Genomic DNA, 17,762 nt, shown 5'->3' with positions numbered 1-17,762 from the left:
TAACAGATACCTTTTCAGGATGGCCAGAGGCCTTTCCTGTAGAGGAATTCCTTGTGAGGCGGGGGCATAGGATACCCCAGGAGAGCTTGGGCATCCCAGGGCTGTTGCAGAAGTACCCCTGACGGGGCCTCAGGCTTGCAAGGCACCTGCTAGCCGGCAGCCTTGAACAGCCTTGGGAAAAGGTATATACTAGTCAGCTCCCCCGCTGCATAGAGGCTTTCTCATGGGAATGGGGCGTGAACTTGGCAAAGTATAACTTGGTGTAAGTAAACAATAAAACTGGAGCACGATGCTAAAATCGTATCAGTGTCCGTATCGTGTCTCTGGCTGGATTCCCCTGCACCCAGGACCCCCTCCGCTAAACTTTCCCACTAGGATGGCTAAAGCATGAGGGGTGACCAAAGTGTTGTTGCAAGAAATAATACCCCGCTTTGGAGTTCCAGCCACTATGTCTTTGGATAGAGGAAACAACTGAGAGAAATTGAAAAATATGTGGCTGGGGCCCAAAGCAGAGAATTAGATGGGCCAGTACATGATGTACAACCTGGAGATTATGTGTATGTTAAGTCTCTTGCAGAGAAGATTTTGGAACCGCAGTGGGAATGACTGCTCCAGGTGATCCTCACCACCTTCACTGCAATCAAGATCAAAGAGCAGAAGGCCTGGATTCATCACTCCTGGGTGAAGAAAGCCCCTGAGGGAGTTTGGGAGGTAATGCCAGGCAACAACGAACTGAAGCTGAAACTGACTCGAAAAGGCGATGGATGAATTCAGTTATGATGGACATTATGTGGAAAGTTGGGACTTTACTAATTATTCTTACAATCGCAACAAGAGTTAAAGTAGTACTACTCCAGTCTAACGCGACTGAAATATACTGATGCCAGGGGAAGGCTTTCACTTTCAGAAGGCTTTGAACAAAATGCTCAAAGTCACAAACGCAAGCCTGTGGGAAGGAAGGGATGTTTGAAGATGTAAATCTGCATTTGTGCAGGATGGGTTTCAATGAGGCTTACCATCCGCCCATGAAGCTTATCCGATTTGGCCCTGAATGCTGTGACAAATGCTTGAGCAATTAAGTTTAGACTTAAAATAGAGGGGTGTGCAACAAAAGCATATGATGAACAAATTGACCGCAGTAAGGAGTGACTTCATTAAATTGCAGCAACCGTTGCAATCCTCCTTGCTGGCCCTGGGTCATAAGCATTGGAAACTGTCCAAAATATTACCAGATTGGGAAGATACAGAAGAACAAGACCATGAATTGAACTGTATTATACCCCTCTGAACATAGAATGTGGGCATGATAAATTAAAAGCCAGTGGCAAACCATTAACCTAGAGCCCTGCTCTATGAGGAAGCAGTTAGGGTACATATGTGGAAGGATTTTAGGTAAAGACATTTGTTTGGACACAGACCAAAGCATTTGCCACTTTGAGGTGCATTCCATTAACCAAACAACGCGGCTAGCATATACGGAAGAGGTTGCATCTACCTCAGGATGGCATGTCCCACCATAACGATAGACAATTTAATCATAAATGATAACCCAACTTAATTTGTGTATTTGGAATTTTACGAAAATTGGAGAATCACATCAGTATATAAAGGCAAGCATGACTACTGTCCAAGAAGTCTTGCCTGTCCCTATAGGAATGAATCTGACATTTGTCTCATCATTGGTGGGATGTGCTTTTCGGATGGTCACCGACAGCAACTGGTATACTCAATGCCTTGATTCATCCTATTATTGTATTGCTCCTTTTAGTTAGTGCAAGTTGGATTTTATCCGTAGTGATGCTTGTTTGGTGTTGGAAGATGCTGTGGAGAATAGCAGCCTTGACATCACTATCCAAAGCGTATGGTATAGTCTTGAATGAGAAAAAGGCTGACCACGCCGCTTGGATAAATGAAGAGGAAATCTGTGTACTGAGTAAAAGAATTTACTCACTGTTAAAAGAGAAGTGGGGAATGAAACATAGATTTAGAAGAAACAAAGATTTTAGTTATAGGCTAGCTGTGTTGAGATTAGTTGGAATAGGAAAGAACTTGGGCCCAGTGAGAGTTAATTAAAATAGTTAGGAGAACTGGACCGGAAATGGGTTTTAAGATGTTAGTAACTGATTGCCAAATAACTGATGATCTGTCATTTGCATGTTTGCTTAGCTGTGCTTAGAATGAGGAGTAGAAACATTGATAAGTTGGTGTAGGGAACAAGGACAATTACCAGTTTCCTCCCTTGGTGGGAACCCGTCCAAAAGTCATGCAAGAGGAAATTCAGAGATCACTAAAGTAATTAGGATTGTTAAAGTTCAGAAAGGCAAAAAGGTCAAAATGAGGAAGATGAGTTACTTCTTTTTTTTTAGGAGCACTGACCCAATTCAAGACCACCAACTCAATTCAGAACACACACTACGCATGCTTAATGACATTTAAGCTCATTTCCATACAAAGTGGAGAATGGGAGGTGTTAATGTTATGAATATGCATTTGTATTTTTGATATTTATAATTTTTGTAAATAAAAAGCTTTGTGTTTGCTTGTATCGGGGCCCTGCCTCTCAGGGAGCTATCCCACGCAGTGCCTGGCGCCAAATAAAACATACACTTTCTAACTCTAAACTGTTAAGAGTTTTTGTCCGTCTCCATTGGATATCGATATTAGATCGATATTCATATTTTGGTAAATCATAGTTCGCATAGGAGAAAGGCATGCTTGGTATGTACCTGTGATAGTTAGTGCTAGCTTTTAGTTTTGCAATGTTATTACGAAACATAGATACGGTCTTGGCCAGTTGCCCCTCGTTTCTATAAAGGGCTATAAAGGGACTTTCTGAAATAACTGAGATGAGATCTCCCCACGGAAAGAAGACAAATCTATTGGCAGCAGACCACAAAGACTTTGTCTCATCCATTGGTAGCTATTACCCCCCCCCTTTCTTCCTCTCTACTCTTTGTTTTTCTTTATCTTTCTCTCTCTCTTTCTCTCCTCTATCGCATTACCTTGTTGTGGGTACTTAATAAAGGTGCACTGTTTTGATTAAAACTGAAATTCCTTGTGTCCTTTTGCACTCTGAGATCTGTAAACAAACCATAACGACCTTCACTTGTATTAGCAGATCGTGACATTAAACTGGCGTCACGGACAGGATTTCTGACAGACAGAAGGGGTTGCAAGGTTGGGTGTAGTCTGTAATAGGGGAAGCACATCTCGCTCCAGCCGCACCTAGCCCAACACACTGAAAAGGGTGAGCGGTGTCTAGAAAGCAAGGGGGGTGACTTGAATTTCCCGCAAACTGCACACGCCTAGGTGAAAAGCACCCCATACTCAGCTGAGGGCTCTGTCTTCAGATTTTTCACAAAAAGATCTCTTAGTGTAAAAGGGGGAACTGTTTTGGTGGGCGTGTGTGAATTTGGACTGCTTGGTGTAGTGAAGAGACAACCATAAGTAACTTAAGGAGTACCTCCCAGGCATATTTTGGCCTCTTTCACCCACCCAGGGAAGCGAAGGGAGACACAGCAAAGCTGTTTGTGTCGCAGTGCGTAATTAAGTTTTTACCTCCCTGTGGTGGTTTTGATGCCTTCATAAAATGACTGAAAACCCTAGTGCAAATAATAAAGCTGCATTTTATGCTCTGCTAGCAAAACATAATGCCCGGGCCTCTCCGGGAGGGGAAGAATGGGCTCAAAATAACTGGTTTAATTTGGAGAGTGTGACTGATAGAATATGTTCATTACAACATGAGACAAAGTTTAAATTTGGCCGAAATAAAACCATAATCTGCTCCTAAATCTGTTTTAGGAGCATGCCTTACAGCAGCTATAGATCACTGCTTTAAGCGATGTAGTGAAGAGAAAGCAATCATAGATTCCCTTCAAAACCTAGTGGAAATTTTACAGGAACAATCAGATGAAGAAAGGAATGAAAATCATTTGCTGCGGGCTGCTTTGAGGGAGGAATATTTTAAGAATTCAAAGAATGCTGACTCACCAAAAGAGAAAGAGGAAAAGAAAACTCCTAACATTAACCAAATATACCCCCAGGAAGAACTAGTGCTAGTGAAAAATTGTGGGGAAAACTGCTGCCCTAGTATGAGACCTCTAATTAAAACAGAATATAATTATATCAATGATGAAGATTTTGAACTGCATATCACCACTAAACAAATACCATACACTGCTACTGAATTGGCTAAGTTAAAAAAGGAGTATGGGCGGCTCCCCCACGAATCTGAGACGGAATATGTCTTCCAAGTGTCTCTCACTGGAGGAGACCAAATTCAATTAACTGAACAGTGGATATTGGGGACATGGAGTTTTCTTAACAACAGGAGACAAACGTAACACATGGTCGCTGACTCAGAGCGCAGCTTTCTGGGCCGGGGGACTCAATCCTTTAGAAAGGGGAGACCCTTTCGCTGTAGTTGGTACCCCCAATCAACTTCTAGAAAGCATCCACAAAGCCACCTGTCTGCAAATGATCCATGAAAGGAAATTAACTCCTGGATATGAATCCCCCACGCAATTACCTGTTAAACCTGAACTCCATGACCCCTTTAATTTGAGGCCTTCCAGAATCACTCAAACCTACAGCAATTGTCCTTCAAAAAACCATAGCTGCTATAGGTCCTATAGAGAGGTTGGATAGATTCCTTGGAAACCTAAGCGACCAAATCTACCGATCCTGATTTTTACTCCATATTCAACCCCCTCTCAGCCGCCAGGTTCACAATCAAATTCACCTGCCGGTGATTGCAAAGTTTGGACATGGAGCGAGGTTGCAGAAGATCTGATTAATTACAGTAGGAAATATGGACCTATAAAAATCCCAGAGGAAAAATCAGAAAAAACAAAAGGTGTCAGGTACATTAGGGCTCCTCATAGTGAAAAACCAGAGAACGTAAAACAGATCCCTAACCGTCAGCATTGGTGATTATTAGGTATCAAAAAGGCGGTCCCCAGAAATGTGATGGATGGCTTAGCCCTTGATCAGTTGAGTAAGGTAGTGTCTAACTGGCACTGCCAAAAACCCATTCTACCGAATCCGTCACTTCAACCCAGTGCACCCCTCCTCCCTCAGAATCTGGGCAGTGAGTCAAAGCCACTTCTCCCTCAAAGTCCGGCCAATGAGCCAAAACAGATTCTTCCTCAAAACCAGGGAAGCTAGACCCTCTGTTTCTTGTCCGTGGGCAAAGAAACGGAGCATAGGTATACCTGAGAATGCTCACTAAAAATAAAACAGGAGATATAATGATCACAGTTATTACAAGTCCTAAACGGGCACCTGTAACTTTTCTGATTGACACTGGGGCACAAATTTCTGCGCTGACAAAGAAAGATGCCCAGAGGTGTGGAATTGTTCCAACAAAGAACCGATATTGTGTTTTAAGTGCCTTGGGAACAACAGAATCTATGAATGTGGCCTTAGTCAAGCTCACTTTGCCTGGAGAGGAAAACCAACTCTCTATCACTGTGGTGATTGGAGATATTCCAACCAATTTATCAGGGATGAATGCCCTTGCTAGGAGGCAGTGGGAGGACTCAGAGGGTCTTCTGTGGTCTTTTGGCACACCACATTTTAACATCAGACTGCTCCAAGCTGCAGCCTCCCTACCATTCAGCAAAGTAACTAATGTGAAACAATACCTCCTTCCCCTGGGTGCCAAAGAGGGTATCAAGCCAGTGATACAGGAGCTACGAGAACAAGGAGTAGTACTTAATACCCATTCTCCTTTCAATTCTCCGGTGTGGCCAGTGTGAAAGCCTAATGGGGAGTGGAGGCTGACAATAGATTTTCGTAGGCTAAATGCTAACACAGACCCTCTTACAGCAGCCGTCCCAAATCTAGCAGAATTAGTAACATTGATTCAAGAAAAGGCTCATTCAATCATGGCACCTATAGATGTCAAAGACATGTTTTTTATGACACCTTTACAGCCAGAAGATATGGACCGTTTTGCTTTCGCATGGGAAGGACAGCAACACACTTTCACTGGGCTTCCCCAAGGGTACAAACATTCTCCTACCCTGGCTCATCACGCTTTAGCCCAAGAGTTAGAAAAAGTACCCAAAGCAGACAATCTAGCTGTTCATCAATACATTGATGATACTCTTGTGGGAGGAGATGAAATAGAAGAAGTGAGAGATACCCAACAGAAAATAACCTCCCACTTAGAAAGGCTTGATTTGCAAATTCCCTCAGAAAAAACCCAAAACACTTCACATGAAGTGAAATTTTTGGGAATTTGGTGGAAAGGAAGTATGACATGTATCCCACCTGATACCCTAACCTCTTTAGATTAGATTAAAATGCTTGAATCCAAAAAAGATTTCCAACATGCTTTAGGATTATTAGTGTTCTGGAGAAAACACATTCCAGATTTTCCATAATTGCCAGACCTCTTTATAATTTGTTGAGAAAAGGGGCAAAATGGGAATGGACTGCTTCTCAAGAAGAAGCATTGCAATTGTTGGTTTTTGAAGCAACAGCTCACCAAGCCCTGGGCCCTATTCATCCTACAGATGCTTTTCAGGTGGAATGGGGATGTGCCTCCTCAGGGTTGTCAGTACACATATGGCAGCGGGGTCCTGAGGGTCCGACAAAGCCTGTTGGTTTTTACTCCCGTGGCTTTAAAGATGCTGAAAAAAGGTACACTACCTGGGAGAAAGGATTGTTTGTGGTTAGCTTAGCTCTCCTAGAAGTGGAGAAGATTGCATGACAACAACCAATTGTTTTGAGAGGCCCTTTCAAAGTTATTAAGACAGTCTCTACTGGCACCACCCCCACCTGACGGGGTGGCCCAGAGTGCCTCAGTAAGGAAGTGGTATGCTCAGATTGAACATTATTGTAGCGTCTTCTCAATAACTGAAGGAGGTGTAAAAAATCTGGCAATCCAAGAAACTGAAAACTTGGGTAGCAGCCAGGACAAACCTGCCTCAGTCATTAAAGTAGCCCCTCCTTTTTCCCCCAAACAGTCAGCAAATTCTTGGTTTACAGATGCTTCTGCCAAGCGAGAAGGAAAGGTGTGGAAATATAAGGCTGTAGCCCTCCACACTTCCTCAGGTGAACGAATTATCACAGAGGGGGAAGGCAGCGCCCAAGTTGGCAAGCTGATAGCTGTTTGGAGTGTTTTCCAACGTGAGCCACAGAATACTTCTCCTGTCTGTATCTACACCGATTCCTATGCTGTGTTTAAGGGATGGACTGAGTGGCTTCCTTTTTGGCAGCAAAATGATTGTGAAGTTAACAGAATCCCAGTATGGCAAAAGGAAAAGTAGCAAGAAATTCTAAGTATTGCAAGTCAAGGGAATTTTGCCATGGAGTGGGTAGCCTCTCACCAGACAGATGGAAATCCAGCAGGAGAGTGGAACAATAAAGCTGATGAATTAGCAAGACTAAGTCCTGTGAAAAAAGATCCAATTAACAGAGGACTGGGAGCACTTCTTAGAATGGTTGCATGTAAAAAGACAACACAGAGGTGCAAAAGATTTGTACAAAGAAGCCCTTGCTCACGGTTGGTCTGTTACCAGAGAAATGTGTAAAACATGCATATCAGCCTGTGAACAATGCTGCAGACAGCTAGAAAGACACCCTTTGGAAGATGACCCTCTGCATTTAAGAAAGGGTAAAGGCTTACGGGACGCGTGGCAGGTAGATTATATCGGCCCCTTTAAAAAGTCAGGAGGTAAATACTTTGTGCTGGTAGGAGTAGAGATTATATCTGGGTTAGTCCAGGCTGATGCTTTTAAAAGAGCTACAGGAGACAATACAGTTAAAGCATTGCAGGGATGGTTTGGAACTTTCCCAAAACCACAAGAAATTCAATCTGATAATGGGTCTCACTTTACTGCCAAAGTTGTACAGGATTGGGCAAAAGGTGAAGGGATTAAATGGACTTTTCACACCCCTTACTACCCTCAAGCTAACAGCATTGTAGAAAGGACCAATGGTCTCTTGAAAGGACTTTTGAAACCACAGGAGGGAAATTGGGATGTTCGGCTATGGGAAGCTGTGAAAGGTGTGAATGATAGATGGGGGGTAAATGGGTGTCCCAAAATCACTGCCTTTTGCCCAACAGCTCCAAGCATAATTCCCTCACTACAGGGACCAAATGATCCTAAGAATCCGGCACACTACCCTGGACAACCTGTTTTGGTAGACCTCCCTACCATAGGAGAAGTACCACTAATGCTAAAAACCCCTCTGAATAAATATGCATGGGTAGCCTCTGATGCCCTAGGGAGAGAGCATCGGATACATACACGCTGCATAATTCCATCATTCTAATTTTCTGCCTTTTGGTGGCAGACTCTGTTGTGTTTACTTTTCACAGAAGAACTCCGAGGGACATGAAGAAGACCACATAAACCATGATAAGACTAGTGATACTTTTCTGCATCCTACCACAACACCAGGGCCAAAAACCAGCTGAGTGGCCACGGTCTGAAGCTACCATTAGGTACACTAGTGCTCTAGGAGCCTATCCCAGAGATCGTTGCCCGAACCTAGCCACTGTAGTACTGCACAACTCTGAGGTATACCGTCCAAGTGAATGGGGATGGGACTTGAAGGATTGGACTAGAATCCTAAAAGGAACAATTGGTGAAAAAATTAAGGTAGGATGCAGAAAAGTAGAAGGATCTCTTTACGAGAAAGCTTCCACCATTGCAATCGCTGGAAATTTTCTAAAACCAGATGGGAAAAGTGATTTGCACCCCAACATTACGGCCAAACTCTGCCCTACAACAGAGTGGGCATGTGACAAACAAAGCCCCTTCATCCTGTGTTGTTGTCAGAAGAATGTCGGTAACTACACCTTAGACCCCAGTACCAACAATGTTGAAATCACAAAGCTTTGCAGAAACAAACTAACTGACTGCTGGTATAACTTTCCTCTAACCAAACCAACCTATGTAACATGCAATTGGCAAAATAACCCAGCAGATCAGTCAAGTCTGAAAGGTTTAACTTATAAATTCAAAATAAACGCCGTAGCAAAGCCCATACTGAGTGCAGTAATCACATACCATGGTATAAGTACCCCCCTTGTGTTAGATGACAAGAATAAAGTTTTTCCACCCTTTATGGTAACCCGAGGTGACGATGTTACAATATGATGTAGATTAATTGCTGATTTTTTTACCGAACCTATACACAGTTATAGCATTGGACCTCACGGCCGTGTTTTGTTTTGTGAAATTCAAAATCAAGATTGTTGGCTAAACTTAATTGCTGTACGATTTTCCCATAAAGTCATGTGTGGTAAAAACAATACAAAATACTGGGGGGAACTCAAAGTCGATGTTGCAATACCTACCACCCAACCACTGGTCATGCTAAGACCGAGAATTTTTGAAATTGGACCATGTATAATCACAAAAACAGGCCAACAACAAATATTGTTCAATCCGGCATGGTCCCTTAAACAAGTCAAGTTGCTGATGCAAAACAATGTCTCAGAAATTCAGCCAGCTTGTTCACCTTTTCTGCAAACTTCCTTCAAGGCGTGGACAACCTGGTTGCAAAAGCGGAACCCTTCTACGAAACGAACGCAAAGAGACATAACCGGTGTTGTGGGAACAGGATTGGGAATCTTAAATAGTATTGATTCAGAAGTACTAATGAATAAATTGGCTGCCACAACTACAGATTTGACTAAAATACAACAACCACTGCAGTCATCCTTATTAGCCTTGGGAACCCATCAGTGGCTGTTATCAAACATATTACCAAATTGAGAAAAGGTAAATGTGAATGACCACAAAATGATAATTGACATGCTCGGTGCTACACAAAACAACATTTCTTTGGCTCTCAGCTGCGTCCAAGCTCAATTGTGGATGCAGTCAGTTGATGCCTCAATTATAAGAGAAGGCAAAGAAGGCACTTTTCCTACTGAAATTCAGAAATTAATCTGGGATGGTGCCACTGATTTTGAAAGAGAATTCCAATCCTGGTGGAATTTAGTGAATTTTACCTACAATCCCATCACAAACACAGCCACAGCCTTTGTACTAACCATACGTAATGCTTCAGTGCATTTGATATTCCCTATCATTGCATTAGGGCTGAACCATGATGCAGCTATTCTCTACCCTTTCCAGCATAGAGAATGGGCCTGTCAAACTGGTAAGAAGTGGCAAACTGTTAATTTGGAAACTCTTATTGTCCAAGAACAAGGGTTTATCTGCGAAAGTAGTGCAATTAGACCTCAAGACATTTGTTTGGACACAGAACAAAATAGCTGTCATTTTGAAATTCATCCTAAGAAGATTCCTGAAACGGTGCTTGTGTACATAGGCAACGGATGTGCATGCTTAAGAACTGCATGTGATAAGGTATTTATAGAAAATTTAGTAGTAGATACTAAAACTCATTCAAATTTTTGTGTTTGTAACTTTACTAAAAGCACGGGATGTGATTTCTCTTATTTAGCCCCACTTACTTCTTATCGTCTTTTACAGTCCAATTACACACTGATCCACCAATTATTGCCTACCCCCACTGAGATGAACCTTACTTTGGTAAAGCACTTGTTGCTTCACCAAGATTTCATTGAAATTTTGGAAAAGATCAAGAAAAATGGACAGAAAACCTTGGTAACTGTTCATCACAATGTGAAAGAAATACATCGTGTTCTAGAAAGAGGAAAGAAAGATGCTGGACACAGCTGGTGGGATACTCCTTTTGGGTGGTCACCTACTGCTACAGGTGTCCTGAACAAATTGTCTCATCCCATCCTTGTTCTCTTGATTTTAGTTTTGATTGGTTTTGTTTTATCAGCAATCTTACACATCATAAATTGCAGAATGATGAAACGGTGAACACAATTGACATCTGTAATAGATGTGCACAATTTAAACAATATCCCATCCACTGTGGACACCCCTAAGGTTATTGACACAAGACAAACTACATGAGTATCAAAATAAGATATGATTAAAAATTACATGTGTATTTTGATTAAAAATTACTTATTCCTTCTTTTTCCTTTTCTTTTCTTTCTCTTTTCTTTTCTTATTTTCTCTACCCTTTTCTGGGATATTGCTACCAACATTGACGAGTCCTGAAGACTTTGCAACAACACTACGAAATCGTGCTGATGGAGCTCTCCTGATGACAATCGTGAGTCATGGGGTGGTGTAAGAGACGGTCTGAAGATCCTTCATCTGCCTCACGATCATCGCCGAGGACAGAGGCTAAACACAGGAGTTCCGACCTGCCTAAGGTGGGATGTCTGCCAACTGTTGCCTGCAGGTGTGCCCGCTGGGACCTGGTACGCATTCCTGAGGAAATTTGTGCAGGTCACAGTGGACTGTGCCGTTCTTGCTGCCCAGGCGGGAAGGACTGCGCTGAAGCAGAAAGGAACGACCTGTCCTGTACACCTGTCCTGTACCTGTTTCCCAAAGCAATGGGCCTCATAACAACGGCTGTAGATTTGCCCCACCTCTTGGGGAAAAGGGAGAGATGTGGGGATACAGCTAGAAAGCAGAAGCGAGAGCACTGCTAAACTCATGCCAGAAGTAGATGCGCTAACGCTGCTAGGCTGCGAACCATGGCAGGCAGTATAGTTAGCACAGGAGAAAGGCATGCTTGGTATGTACCTGTGATAGTTAGTGCTAGCTTTTAGTTTTGCAATGTTATTACGAAACATAGATACGGTCTTGGCCAGTTGCCCCTTGTTTCTATAAAGGGCTATAAAGGGACTTTCTGAAATAACTGAGATGAGATCTCCCCACAGAAAGAAGACAAATCTATTGGCAGCAGACCACAAAGACTTTGTCTCATCCATTGGTAGCTATTACCCCCCCCCTTTCTTCCTCTCTACTCTTTTACTTTGTTTTTCTTTCTCTCTCTCTCTCTCTTTCTCTCCTCTATCGCATTACCATGTTGTGGGTACTTCATAAAGGTGCACTGTTTTGATTAAAACTGAAATCCCTTGTGTCCTTTTGCACTCTGAGATCTGTAAACAAACCATCATGACCCTTGCTTGTATTAACGGATCGTGACACATGTCCAAAAGAAAAAATCACTGGAACAAAAAGAGCAAACTGATCCAAGGTGAACTGATCCAGGGTGAAAAACAGAAGCCTATGAAAATCTGGAAAAAAAAAAAAAAAAGGCAACTCAAATGCCTGATTCACAGATGCAACTCTTGCAAAACTTTTGAAGGCAGTCTCACTCCCTCTGCTGAACAATCAACTGGAGGAAATCCCACTCCAAATCTGTGGGAAACAACAAAAGTGGTGCAACAAGCACTTCATAGAATAAAAACTAAAACTCCACCTGAATAAATTAATGCAATTAACAATTTGTTTCACCTGGCCTTTTTTTTTTTTTTTTTTTTTTGAGGAAATTTGTTTCTTTTCTAGGAATGTCAAACATCCCTGCATTGAAGAAAGCAGTTTGAGGGCAGAGAAAGTGCAAGCAGCAGAATCACACCTAAATGTGATAACCATTTATTCACGTGGACGCTGTCACTTTGTGTTAGCCCCACGAAGTTTTACTTCTTTTTAATAATTGGTCTAGCGGGCCAAATTTTCACTTTTTAAGAACCTACCAACACATGGGATGGAGCTGCATGCAAACCAATGAAATGTAAAGTGTCACCATAATTGCTTGCATTGTCAGTTTGTTAACATTTGTCATTTAAGAATTTATACATATTTGAAATCATACAAATATGTTCTAACCTTCCCAGTTCTGCCTCAGAAGACTTCAAAATTATTATAATTCAGCTAATTATTTTTATTTACTATTTAGGGAATTAAAGAATCTTGACAAAACACAAGCAAATGCTACATAAGAAATGATTAAATCCCCCTTCCTAAACCAGGAGCGTTTTTTGCAGCCATAGACTGCAAATAGGACATGAATAAAATACAGAAAAGCCTTCTACCAGCTCTCAAACTAAAGTGCTGTTCAATCTCATGCCATATGTCTTAAGAAGGTATTTTAGCTTTGCCTCACTCCACCTATTTATAGCACATTCTGCAATCTCAGATGGGGGTGCAGAATGTGATGAGGGCAATTTAGTCACTAAAATTCAAAGAAAAAAAAAAGGCTACTTGGATTAATGAAACTAATTTTGAAACAGAATTAATTTCTTTTTAATCCCACCAACAGTAAAGCCCCAGTTTCTAGTTTGTGTCAAGATTACATTGCAACAGTGCTATAATCTGTCTCCTAGAAAACAGAGCATAGCCCTGATAAAGATATCAGGTAAAGATATGTTTGCATAAGAACATTTTGTAGGGAAATGTTTTGTGTGTTGATTTGTATCATAAAAACTAATCCTTCATAATGTCTAAAATTATCCAGCAGAGTAAAAATATTAATGTAACAAAAACTGTATAAAGAAGCTACAACCAAAGCAGCCTCCCTGAAGATACCTGACTAAGACTTTAAAGTGTAAGTTAAACCACTAAGATTAGATAAAGGGAAAACCCATTCCTTAATCATCTCAGGCCTAGGAAAACAAACAAACAAACAAACAAACAAGGCTGAAAGAGGAGAAATACCCATAGGTAATGAAATAACAGATCAAGTGACCCCATTAGTAGGAGATGGTGAAATTCCAAAGAAATCAAAACGGGCTTCCCCAGTGATTATTGAACGCCTGGAAGGGGAACAACCAGTGTCAGTTAAGCAATATCCTCTAAAGCATGAAGCACCAGTAGAAATAAAACCAATAATTGCTACATTTATTGATCAAGAGTTGTTAAGAGAGTATAGGTCTCCCTACAATACCCCAATTCTACCTATACAAAAGCCAAATGGAAATTATCAATTAGTTCAAGACCTGAGAGCAATAAATACAATATCAAGAACACTGCATCCTGTAGTAGCCAATCCTTGCACTTTACTTACAAAATTACAAAGTGACTGGGTGTGGTTTTCAGTTCTAGATTTAAAAGATGCTTTCTTTTGTCTGCCATTAGTTGAAAGCAGTCAGGAAATTTACGCCTTTGAATGGGAAAACCCCAAAACAGGAAAAAAAGCCAGCTTACATGGACCCTATTGCCACAAGGATTCCAAAAACAGCCCCACAAGAATTGGAGATCAATTAGCTAAAGAACTGGAAGCCTGGACACCGCCACTCTGGGAAGGTACACTTCTGCAGTACATTGATGACCTACTAATTTCAACAAGAACCCATGAAGACTGCAAGGAATGAGCTCTGTTAAATGTTCTGGGACTAAGTGGATAGAGGCTCTCCCCTGAAAAGGCTCAGCTAGTCCTCCAAAAAGTGAAGTATGAACTGGCAGGAGGAGAGAGACCCTTGGAAAATAACAAGAAAGAGACAATTTGTCAGATACCCCAGCCAACTACAAAAAAAGCCACCAAAACTAAGAACTTCTCTGGGAATGACAAGACAGTGTAAGTTATGGATCTACAGCTATGGACTAATTGTGAAACTCTCCTAAAAGGACACCAGAGACTAATAATTCATTTGTAACTCTGAAACGTGAGTTAATGCAAGCTCTGGCATTGGGCATACTGGATGTCATTAAACCTTTTCTGCTGTTTTCACATGAAAGGCAAGGACCGGCGTTGGGACTTTTGGTACAGAAGCTAGGACCAGTGGCTTATTTCTCCAAGCAGCTGGATGTGGTCAGCCAAAGATAGCCCGCCTGCCTGTGTGCAGTGGCAGCTGGGACCCTGAACATAGAGGAAGCCCTCAAGTTCACAATGGGCCAGCAGATAACCATTTTTGTCTCACAGTGTCAGCAGTGCTCACACAGAAAGGAAATCACTGGTTAACCCCATCTCGCTTTCTCAAACACCAAGCTGTCCTAACAGAATTGGAGGACGTGAGTATCCAAGTAACTAACATCTTCAATCCAGCAGCTTACCTCCAGGGCAGGGCTGCTGAGGAGCCTGTACAGCATGACTGCATTGAAACCATGGAGGCAGTTTAGCCACCCAGACTTGAAGGACTCTCCACTAGAAAATGCAGACAAGTAGTTCACTGATGAAAGCAGCTATGTCAAGAATGGTAAGCGGTTTGCTGGCTATGCAATTACAAGCACAGGCGCTGTCCTTGAAGCAAATCTGTTACCTGTGGGGACATCAGCTCAAAAGGCTGAAATAATAGCCCTAACTGGAGCCTTAGTATCAGCTGAAGGAAAACCTATCAACATTTGGACTGATTCAAAGTATGCTTTTGCAGTAGTACACGCTCCCAGGGCTATTTGCAAAGAAAGAAGTTTATTGACCTCACAGAAGAAACAAATCAAGCATGCTACTGAAATTTTACACTTGCTGGAAGCACTGTCAAAACCTTCAAAAGTAGCTATAATGCATTGTAAAAGACACTCCCAAGGTAACACCATCCCTGAACTGAGAAATGCTATAGCAGACAAAACAGCAAAGGCAGTGGCTAGTAAGGTTCAAGTTCAAGCCCTAGCTTGAATCCCTTCTAGCATCCTCAGGAATAAAAAACCCCCACCATACAACACTGATGATTTAAATTGGATACAGGAAGAAATGGGACAAGTAAGAACAGACAGGTGGGCTAAAATAAAAGATCTCAGAGTCATACCCAGAAAACTGTTAAAATTATTTATCCAAAGCAAACGTTCTAAAACACATTAGGGAGTTGACACCTTACAGAACCACTTAGAAGACAAAGTAATAGCAATGAAATTAAAGGAGACAAAGGAGGAAAACAACCCTAATATCACTGTTAGGCTAAGCACAGAGACTATCCCTAAAAGAGTTTTACCAAGAGATGTGTGGCAAATTGACTTCTCTGAATTCCCTAGAAAAGGGACATACAAGTACCTCTTAGTCCTCACAAATACTTTTTCCGGTTGGCCAGAAGCTTTCCCTTGTAGAACAAACAAGGCTAGAGAAATTGTTAAAGCTTTAGTACAAGAAATTCTTCCACAATTTGGGGTACCGAGGGAAACAAATTCTGATAGGAGATCACACTTTGTAGCCCAGGTAGTGCAAGGAGTGAGTCATCTACTAAGTATACAGTGGCAACTACATACACCATATAGGCCACAAGCAAGCAGACAAGCAAAAAGGATGAATCACTTAATAAAGCAACAATGAGCCAAAATTTGTCAAAAAACTAATTTCTATTGGTATCAGGCTCTGCCCATGGCTTTGCTAAGCATTTACATCCAGAATTACAATCAATACATGCTATAGTTGTTCATTGTCAACCACCACCACCTGATAAACCCTTCCATAATATGAATCCAAAGGACTGGCTTTATATTAAGTCTCTTTCTGGAAATCCACTCCAGGAAAAATGGGAAGGACCTTACAATTTGGGACAAAACACGAACATTGCATCAGATTACCTTAGATAACACTTCTTGCAAGTTTAAAGAGATAGAAGATGAACTCACAGCATGGTTACCTAACTTATCCTGGCTTAAACAATTGTTTGTAATAGTTATTTGTCTTGTGATGTTCTTATTTACTGATTGTATTAGTAGTTATTGTTATATGATATTAGGTACTTAGTATCTCAATGCATATACACAATGGCAAAAGCACAAACTTAGAAACAAGATAGAGAAGGGTACTTACATTCAAGACGTGCAAGGTTTGTAAAGAATTGCAAATGACCAAGGAAAAGGGGGGATTGAGAAGGGGGATGATCCATAGTTAACTCATGTAAGCACGAATAAACTACTAAGAGACAGCAAATGTTAATCACAAAACCTAAGCAGCAGGATTCACCTTAATCTTGTCAAGATAAGAGGAACAGCATCTTTTGAAAACCAGCACAGAGATCGCTGAATCATCCAGAGAAGAACTGCGCATGCTCCAGAAAGAAAGGTAAAAAGTGCATTGTGACAAGACTACTGATCTTCATCAGAAAGACCCCCGAGGAAGAAGAGGAGCCTTCCTCAGTGCGACCACCCGGGTACACAGCGCATGCGTGGCACGTATGCTAATGATATTAATGACTTCCGAGAAGTAATTTCTAGAACCACGCCTATCCCAAGGAATGTGATGAATATTCATAAATTTTACACAAAATGCTGGACTGTATGGAGTGCTCTGTGTGTGTGTTAGGAGGAGCAATCCCCAACACACCCAGCGCCGAATAAAGCAAATACCCACTTCTCTGACTCTGTCTCTGAAGCATCTCTAGGCCTGGTTTTGGGCAACTCAAAATAGGTGAATAGACATTACAACTACCCCTGAAGTTGTTGCATAGGCAGATTTAAGAGGAAAGGATTTCATCTTCATCACTCTCCTTCCTCCTTGTTTTGACAGAGTTAAGAACTTGTAAAAAAATTGATATCACTGATGCTCACCACTCCTCCAGTTAGACTACGCTCACTTACACTGTGCTGAGGACAATGAAGTCCAGAGCTTTGGATATCTCCCGCTTCTGCCCTAGGAATTGCTTCCAGTGCTGTACCTTTGCTCCAGCTGCGAAACCAAACCAACAGAACCAAGGAAGTTCTCTCTGAATGAACCAAGAATTCTCACACAGTGCTAAGCCTAGCCCATTTCTCTTGAAGGCTACAACGGCAGTCATGGCAGTGAACACTGCTCTTCACTGGGCCATTCCTCTGAAAAAAAACATGCACCACCTCTCAACCTAAACCGTTAAGCCTCCTGGTGATGCTGACTGACAAAGCGTCCAACTGCAGTTAGATTCCAACAGCTACTTCCAATGACCTGTCAACAGAGCCTTGCAGACTTGCAACAGTCCGACAAACTAAAGGAGCTATGTTTTATGGCTGCTTTTCAAACATCATTGACTTACGTCCCTTTGCCAGGTTAAG

At 41.8% G+C, this 17,762-nt stretch overlaps 1 protein-coding gene across 2 annotated transcripts; it reads left to right on the top strand.

Annotated features, from left to right (window-relative positions):
* The first annotated feature begins 2,444 nt into the window (after positions 1-2,444).
* Positions 2,445-12,310, top strand: LOC121660607. 2 transcript variants are annotated; one of them, XM_042020013.1, is made up of 2 exons: positions 2,445-2,916; positions 8,333-12,310. In XM_042020013.1, exon 2 carries the CDS (start codon positions 9,765-9,767, stop codon positions 10,821-10,823), a length of 1,059 nt encoding a protein of 352 aa, XP_041875947.1. In that variant the 5' UTR covers positions 2,445-2,916; positions 8,333-9,764; the 3' UTR covers positions 10,824-12,310. The 2 variants fall into 2 exon arrangements, with proteins under 2 accessions (XP_041875947.1, XP_041875948.1); XM_042020014.1 differs by lacking the exon at positions 2,445-2,916 and adding an exon at positions 3,533-6,648.
* Positions 12,311-17,762: the final 5,452 nt, after the last annotated feature.

This window comes from Corvus kubaryi, unplaced genomic scaffold, assembly GCF_017639235.1.
Source record: "Corvus kubaryi isolate FWS band 111438036 unplaced genomic scaffold, C.kubaryi_AGA036_p1.0 36651, whole genome shotgun sequence".
NCBI classification, from domain to species: domain Eukaryota; kingdom Metazoa; phylum Chordata; class Aves; order Passeriformes; family Corvidae; genus Corvus; species Corvus kubaryi.
Note: the sequence above shows the minus strand (reverse complement) of the source record. Positions and strands in the feature narration are given on the sequence as shown.

Coding starts and splice junctions, on each gene's coding strand:
- LOC121660607 (XM_042020013.1), top strand. CDS start 9,765: ATGATAATTGACATGCTCGGTGCTACACAAAACAACATTTCTTTGGCT.